Below are 9,790 nucleotides of genomic sequence, written 5' to 3'. Positions count from 1 at the left end.
TATTCAAAGCGTAAAAGAATTAGTCTTTCACTCGGGGAAAGATCTGCTGCTCCTGCTGCTGTAGGTGTACCATGAAAACAACCAGCAACTTTATTTTATTTACAAGCACTCGTAGTTTACAGTCAAGATAAGTTTTTGTGGCAACATTTGTTGTGATTTGTTTACTTTCAGGTCAGACACACAAGACAGACTCAATTCAATGTTAATACTTACTGGCTAAATTTTGTGGGTTACATGTCCTGCTCGGGAAGTCTTGTGCCAAACCAGTGCCGAGGATCTGTGGCTCTTATAAATCTGGACCGCAGCAGGGAGCGGGGTGGGGCTGGACTTTGGACCAGTGTACGGTTTCTCTGACTAAGAATAGAAAAGCATGCAGGCTCACCATCCCGATGCCCTATTTGGCTGAGGAAACACGCACCATGGCACTTCATGTGACAGGTGATATATACTGAGCTCCGCCTGAGGCAGTGTATGTATTCTGTCCTATCTATGACCCATATCAAGCAACTTGAGTACCTTACCTGAAGACAAGATCATAGTGGCATTAATAATAGTCTTTAGTTTTATGGAAAAGCCACAGTGCCTCCAGATGAACGAAGAATCCAAAAACAGAAAATACTTTTGATGAATTGAAAGCAAAAGGGAGCACATTTACCAACAGCAAAACTATTTCATTTTAATACATTAATTTATAAACTCTGACACAACTTGTGTAGTATAATCCAAGTCTCACTTATCCAGTCATATGTTCAGTACTTGCCAAACAGACAGCCCTTTCCAACAGGAGACTGCACTAAAAGAGAAACTTACATGCTCTCTACAAAGCCAAACTCCATTGACAAAAAAGGCATTTTACTTCACTGAACACAGGAACTGCTGGTCTACCTCGAATGGCACTTTGTTTGTGTTATTGTGTGACTTTGCTAAATCTGAACTAACCCTTTTAATCACCATAAAAAACAAACAAACTGATCGAGGCAGTGGTAGACCAGCAGCTCCCATGTCAGTGAGGTAAAATTATTGTTTTTGTCAATAAAGCCTGGCTATGAAGAGAGCATTGATACGTCTCACTATGAAAGAGATGGCCTAAAGTAAATGGCACCATTTTTATTGACCATCAATGACTTCAAATCATTAAGAATTTCATCAGTTTTGGAATCCTTCATTCACTGTGGAGATGCCAGAAAAACAAAGTTTTCCTCACAAATTTGCAGCAGTTTATATACAAATGGTCATTTTGGGGGTGAAGTATTCCTTCAAGCAAGAGAGTTAAACGGGGGAATCAACACATAGTAAACACATAAAAAAACTATGTAACTACGTAGATTTACAAGTACTGGACTTATGTGCAATTGGTACTTGTACTCCTTTTTTTTAACTAATCTTCTCAGCAACATCTTGGAAGCAAATATTGTACTTTCTGCTGCACTCTGTCTACTTCACAGCTTAAGTAGTTACTTTACAGATTCTAATTATCACTAAAAAATCCAAATCAACACATACTTTCAACTTTGTTATAGATTTACATAAATAATGCTTACACATCACTATATTCCAATAATATCATTTTTTTCTACTATGAGACATGTTGCATAATGAAGACATTCATTTTTGGTAGTTAAAGTATATTTTGATGTAAATACTTTTGCACTTTTGCTAAATGCAGAACTTTAACTTTTACACTGTGGTGTGAAACTTCTCCCTCCAACCTGTTCGAGGAAATCATTGTTTGTAGCCTATATATTGTTGAGTTAAAAAAAAAAAAAACAGGGGCTTAACTTAATTTGCTCCTATGAACATGACATTTAGCCAAAATAATATTTATAATATGTTTGAACTGTTTGAACACCAAACAGCACATGTTCAAAACACAATATAAATTCACAAACCATAATCAACAATTAAAACATGTCACCAGACTTTCAGATTCTCTCAGGGTGATAACAGGCTCCTGGAGAGCACCGGTGTCTGCGGGATGGTGACGCACAGATGCATCCTGCCGCCGTGTGGTGGAGGTTCCTTCCTGCACGAGGCCATGAAGCCATGTAGTGCAGCATCTCCAAAGTTGTTAGATGTGGTTTTAGAAACACTACCGTTTGATATCTGTTTATTAATTTTGATAAACTCATTGCGCGTGGCAAAATTCCAAAAATATTTTAGATTACTTGTTTTCTATCGGCTTTTTAATGCAACAATTCTCACTGAAGAACATAATTTTCTTCAAAGTTTATGTTTCCAGCAGAAGAATTCATGTGTAAATGATATCATAAACACATAACCTTTGTTTCTAACTCTACTTGGCTGACTGGATCTTGACAATACCAGACTGAACGGTAACATGTAGATGACTTCAGTTAACACCCGTGCGTAAAGTTTACCAAGCAAACGTCCTTGTATCTACTTGTGTAACAGAGCTTAACCATGGCAAGGCATGGGTTAAATCCTCTCGCCAGAAAGTTTGACTTTGCGTAAGAAACTGGGCTGAATTCGATAAATGAGCCGGAGAAAAAGACTGCAGCCCTCCTCTCCTCTCCACTTGTCAGTCCTCCCGAGAACTGATATGTTGTTCTGTGTAAGAGCTGGAATTGAGAGCGCACCCCTGCTTTTGATCCACTTTCCACAAAGCAACATCTGTACGCGCAATTCATGTCAAAGTCTGATTTACTATTGATTTACAGGAGAGATTTATTTTTTTCTAGTTTTATTGCCATGGCAAAATGGTCACTCTTATTTCTATACTTTCTCTATGGACAACTTCCCCTCATCTTTGGGCAACAGCAGCGCACAGCTGGCGCCTGGCGGCACCGGATTCAGTGGGAGAACAACGGGCAGGTTTATAGTTTAATGAGCACTGGATCAGAGTATCAGCCCCCGGTTCGCTCCAGAGGCCAGCAGAGGGTTTATGTTAGCGGCAGGAGGGATGGCACCAGGAGCCAGATGCCGGGAGCGCACAGAGGAGCGACGCTAGTAAGACCTGGATATGCTGAGTCCAGACAGGTCAGGACTGATCAAGGTGTCGGACAAGGATCTATTGCACCAGAACGCGATGTTAGACAGTATACGTCTTTTAATAGTCGTGCTTCAGGGGCCAGACAACAGTCCGAGCGCCCTCACGGAACGGGAGCTGTAGGTTATCAAGGCGCACGACGCGTTAACCCTGAATACACCAACACAAACAACGCCTCTGCACCGGGGAGATTTACAGATTTCCCAGGTAGGAGAGGAGGTGTCGGTGTGGATGCTACTGCACTGCACACCAGAGGAAGAGAACCAGGGCCTGGTGCGCAATACCAACAGTTACGCACGGTGCCAGAGGCGATGTCTGTCTCCAGGCAACCCGCCCAGACGGATCACTCCATCTCAGCGTATCCTGTAACAGTGGAAAGGGAATCTGAGGCTGCTGCCACATCCACTGCAGGTAACGAGGATGGTTCAAACGAGGCAAACAGTCATGGAGAGGACATGGTTAACGATGACCCTCGAAACCCGTTAAAAAACCACAGGAATTCTGTTTTCTACAACCCCTATCCTACAAGAGGGAGGCCAGTGGCACGCACGCGCCGTCCGCCTGGCACAGGATACGGAACAAGATATTTCCAAAATGGTAAGTTAAGTGTCCTAATTACACGCCATGAGCTTTTACTACTTAAATTGATTGGATTTAAATCATCTTAAACCAAACATTACGTTTTTAATCAGCTGGTTTTAGGGTTATTTCAATGTCCGTTTGCAGAGCCTCATGTCTCACTCACTGAGAGGGAAAAAAACTGAATGACAAGAACGAAAAAAATCTTACTTGGGCTCTGGATCCCAGACTGACAGCTCAGGAATGTAAAACACTTTGAATTATGCCAACGAATACAAACAGCTGCTCTAATTTTCAGCCTTGAAAACGTCTGTTTCTGTGAATTGTTCTCAGTACAAAGAAACTGGCAACATTAAAATCTCAGAATTATATTAAAAAAATGAAAAACTTGGATTGTCCCTTTAATCTCCTCTCCCAGGACTGCCAGACCTGGTGCCAGACCCATATGCCATCCAAGCAGGTGCTTATATCCACCGCATGCAGATGTTTGCGCTCCGCTGTGCAGCCGAGGAGAACTGTCTGGCCAGGTAATCTGTTGTGCCAAAAGTGATTCACTTCCTAGACACTGAAGCAGACACGCAGACACACACACTCAACACACAGGTATTTCCTTTGTTTTAACTGCTTGTTGAAGGTTCATGTGACTTGATAAAGCACAACTTTTGGTTGTTTAAGGTCAACTTTTAATTACATCGGTATGTGGCATGACAACTGTTCTGTTGATAGAGTTACAAAAACTGTTTGATGTTATTATGGAGCAGTGATCCTCCAACATGATGTTCTGCCAAGACATAAATGTTCTGGGTTGGTTTTCCCAAAAGCATTAAGCACAATGGAACAAACCATTTGCACTCTGAAAGCAAGCCCCCGGGAGCTCAGCCAGTAGCACTTTCCAACACACGTTTCCCCTGTGATCCATTCAAGGTCGGCATATGGACCCGCCGTGAGAGACATCGACTTCAGGGTCCTCCTGCGGTTCCCCCAGAAAGTGAAGAACCAAGGGACCACTGACTTCCTTCCTGTCAAGCCGAGATATCAGTGGGACTGGCACAGCTGTCACCAGTGAGTTCACTCAGAATGAAAGTGAAATGACCTTTCATCACTTAAATGTTATGAATAGCACAGCTCCTTTAAGCTCTGATAAAAACACCACACCCTTGAAATTCACTCAAGAAGATATAAATGTGGCCTCATTCCTGAACCTTGTTGGCACCACATCTCATAATTTCTAATATATTCTGCCGCTCCCCCAGACACTATCACAGCATGGACGCCTTCAGTAACTACGACCTGCTGGATGTCGTCACTGGACGTAAAGTGGCCGAGGGACACAAGGCCAGTTTTTGCCTTGAGGACACTGGCTGTGATCCTGGATTCAGGCGACGCTACGCCTGTACGTCTCATACACAGGTAAAACACACTTATACAGTATGTTGTATGACATTTTAAGCTCTCATCCTTCTGACTTGGGTACCCAGACCCCAGAGGTATATTTTTTGTCATCTCTCACAGGTGATTGATTCTACCAATCCAACTTTTCATGCTTTGGTCATTCAGTTTGTTCCCAATGACTTCATGTCATTGTTTTCTGTTTCTGTTTAACTCGTACCTTTAGAAAGTACCAATGTATTGGGATCAAAAGCACCCAATTCTGCCTATGCAGTTTTAATAGATGGAACAATTTATTGAGTTCATGTTTGTCATGTGTCCTCGTATGCTTTGTTGAGAACCCTAAATAATGCTCTTCCTGAGGTAAGATGTTGTTCAAAGTCAACTAACTTAACTCCAGATGACATTAATCACAAAACTAACAGTGTTTTGAGAAGAAATAAGTTAACATTTTGCTGTGATGGGGGTTTCTTACAGTCTTTTTTTTCTTGTCGGTAGTCCTTGTATGTTAAATATGTTGGTAGGATGAAGGTTAAGTATTCAGGTAATCTCACTGAGCTCAAGACCTGAGGGAATGAGGAATCCAAAACAATCACATAGTCACAGACATCTCTAAGTATGATTTAGTTAGAAGTTTAAAATATCCCACTGGAATGAGACATTCGTGTTATATGATTATATGGTACTAAGGCCCGGAAGTTGGTCAGTCCTCCAAAGTTTAGTATTTGCCTGTAAGGTATCTAGCCTTGATCCAGAATCAGTTCTGATCTCATGAAAATTGGACATTTCAGTCACTAAGCAGCTCATAAAATGCATTACAGGAAGAATGTTGAAAATACAAGTTCACCAGACAGAGGGCAATCTTTTCAACAATGTATGGGGTGAGAAAGAAACACGATTCACTGCAATGATTTGAATTGGTTTAAGATTAACTGAATGGTATAGTTATATCTGTTCTTGGTCTTGGTTGTGTGCTCGCACCTTATGAGTCAACTTACATGGAAATATCCAGGAGCAGTGGTGCTACCAAGAGGTGGCCAGGGGTGGCTTTTAGTTTTGGTGTGTTACCCCAAGATTAGTCTCTATATACAGACTCTCATTCAGTGAATGTAGAGTCTGTAGGCAAACCCCAGAGATCTTGCCTCCGGAAGAAAAGCGGAAGAGCCCCGGTTTCCGGTGGTAGGCTGTTTGTAGTCCGCGTGATGTTGACCAATCACGTTTGAGCCGGCTGCAGTTGTTGCCAGGTTAAATGGTCCGTGCGGTGAACTAATGAGGCAGAACATAATTGGAGTCACTGCAAACTCTGAATCCATCACAGTGGTTCAGCATATTTACTTATATATAAATGGAAGTCGGAAACGGAAATTCGTCTCCTCCGCCCAAATCAAACCGGAATGCCAAAAAATCGGGGGTCTGCCCCCAGAGGCTGTATCACCGTCTGCCGGAAGTCAGACACCGAATGCAGCCGATGGGTTCCGAGAATGCCCCAAGATTTTCAGAGAAATGCATGGGGTCTGAACTGCCGTAGGAAATGACCATCCAGAACTGTGACAGAAGTATGATGGTATGATGGTCCCAAATCAGGGCTGGAGTTAGTCAGTCTTGAGGTTTGGTCTGGTGAACAGAAGTTGTAAATTTGAGAAGGGACATATACAGTAAGAGACCTTTATTATGTAGCGTGGGTTAAGGTTAAACTGTTAAGGTGTCAACAAGTTCTCAACAAAGATCAGAGATTTTTTTAATTAAAATGTCAAAGTCATTATCGGCAAAAGAGGCCTTAGAGATCCTTATTTGTGGTCTTTTGTATGGGTGAAGATCCAAAACCCTGCATACGACACTTTCTGTAATACAACTAAAATGTCTTTCATTAGACCTTTCCACGCTTAGTTAACGCCCACATCTTACATATTAAACACAGAGTCATATTTTTAAGACTCGTCCAACCTCCTCCTGAGCCACAGAAGACATTATACAACGGTTTGTAGTGTCACACTCCCTGTGACTAATAAATTGACCTTAACATGTAAGATTGGCGGAGTGCCCCTTTAAATGACAAATTAGGAAATCTGGTGAAACTCTTCACTGGAAAAATATTACTGGGAAGAACGGAACTTCCAATTACATTACCGGGATTTAGTGCTTAACCCTTCTGGGGCACTTTGCATGCCAGTAGATACGGTAGATTAGCATCATATTTGGTGTGTATTTTTTTCTATTTCATTTTCTTTAATCAAACAGAACAGTGTGTAGGTAGGAAGGATCTGAGCTGCACAGTTACTTTTGTTTTGGAGGGTTATTTTGCAAATCTTCCAAATCCACTTCTGAGAAATGTTTATCTAAGTAAAACTCCATTGTACGCCAATAAAAGAAAACATCCTGAGGACTTGGGAATATTTATTATATCTGTTGTCTGGGCCCTGTGATTCTGGCTTTGCAGCGCTTAGCACTGGTTTCTTGTAACAGCTTTGCTTCCAATGAACTGTTTGTATAAGTAAAACTCAAATCTGTTTCATTTGCAGCACTTTTAGGAAAAAAGTAGTCAAAGTAATTTGAAGAGTCTGAGAAAAAGCTTTAAACCGCACTGGGGGAATGTTTGGGGGTTGTGTTCTCAGGGTTTAAGTCCAGGATGTCATGACACGTACGCTGCCAACATCGACTGTCAGTGGATCGACATCACTGACGTACCTCCAGGAAACTATATCTTGAAGGTAAAACCTGTCACATTAGTTTTATATCAGCTGTTTTATTTTTCATAATGGAGATTTATTTAAATAAATAACCTTTTATTTTTGTCTTTTTACCCAGGTTACTGTAAACCCTAATTTCCATGTCCTGGAGTCAGACTTCACCAACAACATAGTGAGATGTGATATCACATACACAGGAATTTATGTTCAGACACGCAACTGTCGAGTATCAAGGTACTGAACGAATGTTTCTGTTAAACATGAATGCTCCATAAACTTAGAATTGTTATACGATTCAAAATACATTAGAAAAAAGGCCAAAATGGTCAGATGACAAATGAGCTACACTGTATCAACTCTTGTGTGTTTACAGTTTTGATGCCTTTATCTAAATATCTTATTTTCTTCCCTTTTCCAGGAGTTGAAATCTCCCTTTTCCAGTACTATCTGTAGGAGTTTTGCAGCAAACATCTCTCCCTGTACTGTACAGCTACATCGACTCTATGACTACCAACAAGTGCAATTATTTAGTTGTAAGTGCTACAGTCTTGTGTTGCATTTACTGGAAATAAATGCAAACGTTTACACGTACTTTATACTTTAAACTAGTGAGATCCTCAGATTTACTTGATTGTTGAATTTTTACAAATGTGCCTTAATTCATAACAAAGAGATTTCTTTTTTTTTTGCCTTTACAAATATAAGTACTGTGTTCATTTATTTCTTGAATGCTGGTTTATTGCTTGAAATGTGTGTTTTGTTGCCACGTGTCGTCTTGTTCTACTGCTTTGTGTTACTGTTATGTGCACATGATTCGTTTTTACAGTTTGATTTAAAAGATAACATCTTATGTGTTTTTGTTATTGTCAACAAATCTTATACAAGACCAGAACCAACAACATGTTGGTCAATCTCATAATACTTTTGACTTCTGTACCCAATTTTGGGCTCTTAGTCCCTACTGAAGACACAGATCTTTCACAATAGATCATAAATATATAGTTTCCGGTATCTGGTTTTGATCTTTTCATAGGATCTGTTGAGTTATAAGAAAAATACAGGAAGTCATCTGCTCTGTAACCACTTAGTGGACACATAAGCAAGTTGCCAATATCTCATTTTCATTACATAGTATGTCAAAGTATGTTTTCTGAACGTGTGCATGTGTATAACTGAATGAATGAAAAATTTGGAAAACTGTAAAGTAAAAGTGTTAATATTGCTAAAATATTGTTGAAAACCTCATATTCTGTTGGCATGTTGAAGTTAATGCAATAAAGATGGCGAGGAGAGAGGAGTTTATGATTACAACAGTTCTTAATTTTATTTTCACCAAAGGTTCCAGTTTATCTTTTGATCTCTAAAGATTTTCTCTGGATGGTAGCTTCAAGACCACGTTTTATCATGAAAATACCAAGGACCATTAAAAGTAGATTCTTTTATCAGTTTTAAATACAGAATCGTAGGTGCACAAAAGCGGCTTGTTCAGAGAAAGTAATCACAGCGTGGTGCAGGACTGAATCAGTATTTCATCCTCATTCTGTTGAATGGAGGAGCTTTACTTTGAGTGATGCGTGCAGATCGTGGCCTCAGAGACAAACAGGCCCGCAGGCAGACGCTGGCAGCATGTTTGCTGACAGGCCTCTGTGAAGACACAAGCTGCAGGATCTTATACAGCCATGCCATATCTACTACAACACAGCCAGAGCAGCATGAATGAGAGCCTTTTCTCACTCTCCTCCTTTGTGCATGTAAAAAAGAGTGTCTCTCCCAGCTGCTGGAAAGACTCCTTCCTGGCCCAGAATTCATCGCATCATGGCTCCGTTCATGTCCGCGGGGATTGTCTAAGACGACAGCCGTTTTAATTGCACTGGGATATTTTGTCTGAGTGGGAGGATTGAGGCAACCCGCCGGAGAATATCTCCAGCAAGTCATCCAAAGATGTTTTTAACAAGGACGAATGTGTTTTTGCAGGAGGCACTAGACTGTTTCAAACAGAAAAAAAATTGACAGGGTTAACACTAAACTGTAGATTGCATTCTCTCTGCAGTGGGCAGTGCTTCACCTGATTCAAAGATGTTTTTACCTCCAGCAAATCACTCCCTCAAACAAGCTTTATATATCATGA

The 9,790-nt window shown here is 40.8% G+C and overlaps 1 protein-coding gene across 1 annotated transcript; it reads left to right on the top strand.

Moving 5' to 3' along the window:
- The first annotated feature begins 2,529 nt into the window (after positions 1–2,529).
- LOC117271610 (protein-lysine 6-oxidase-like) lies at positions 2,530–8,973 on the top strand. The gene is made up of 7 exons (XM_078173071.1): positions 2,530–3,604; positions 4,005–4,113; positions 4,511–4,648; positions 4,840–4,996; positions 7,588–7,683; positions 7,781–7,896; positions 8,081–8,973. Exons 1-7 carry the CDS (start codon positions 2,647–2,649, stop codon positions 8,085–8,087), a joined length of 1,581 nt encoding a protein of 526 aa, XP_078029197.1. The 5' UTR covers positions 2,530–2,646; the 3' UTR covers positions 8,088–8,973.
- The last annotated feature ends 817 nt before the right edge of the window (positions 8,974–9,790 follow it).

The sequence above is a fragment of the Epinephelus lanceolatus genome, chromosome 12 (assembly GCF_041903045.1).
Source record: "Epinephelus lanceolatus isolate andai-2023 chromosome 12, ASM4190304v1, whole genome shotgun sequence".
Classification (NCBI taxonomy): Eukaryota; Metazoa; Chordata; class Actinopteri; order Perciformes; family Serranidae; genus Epinephelus; species Epinephelus lanceolatus.
This window is presented reverse-complemented; position numbering and strand designations above follow the sequence as displayed.

Excerpts from the sequence above, each read along its gene's own strand:
- LOC117271610 (XM_078173071.1), top strand. The coding sequence starts at position 2,647 with ATGTCAAAGTCTGATTTACTATTGATTTACAGGAGAGATTTATTTTTT. Across the intron at positions 4,649-4,839 it reads GACTGGCACAGCTGTCACCA|ACACTATCACAGCATGGACG; the intron begins GTGAGTTCACTC and ends CCGCTCCCCCAG. Across the intron at positions 4,997-7,587 it reads CCTGTACGTCTCATACACAG|GGTTTAAGTCCAGGATGTCA; the intron begins GTAAAACACACT and ends TTGTGTTCTCAG.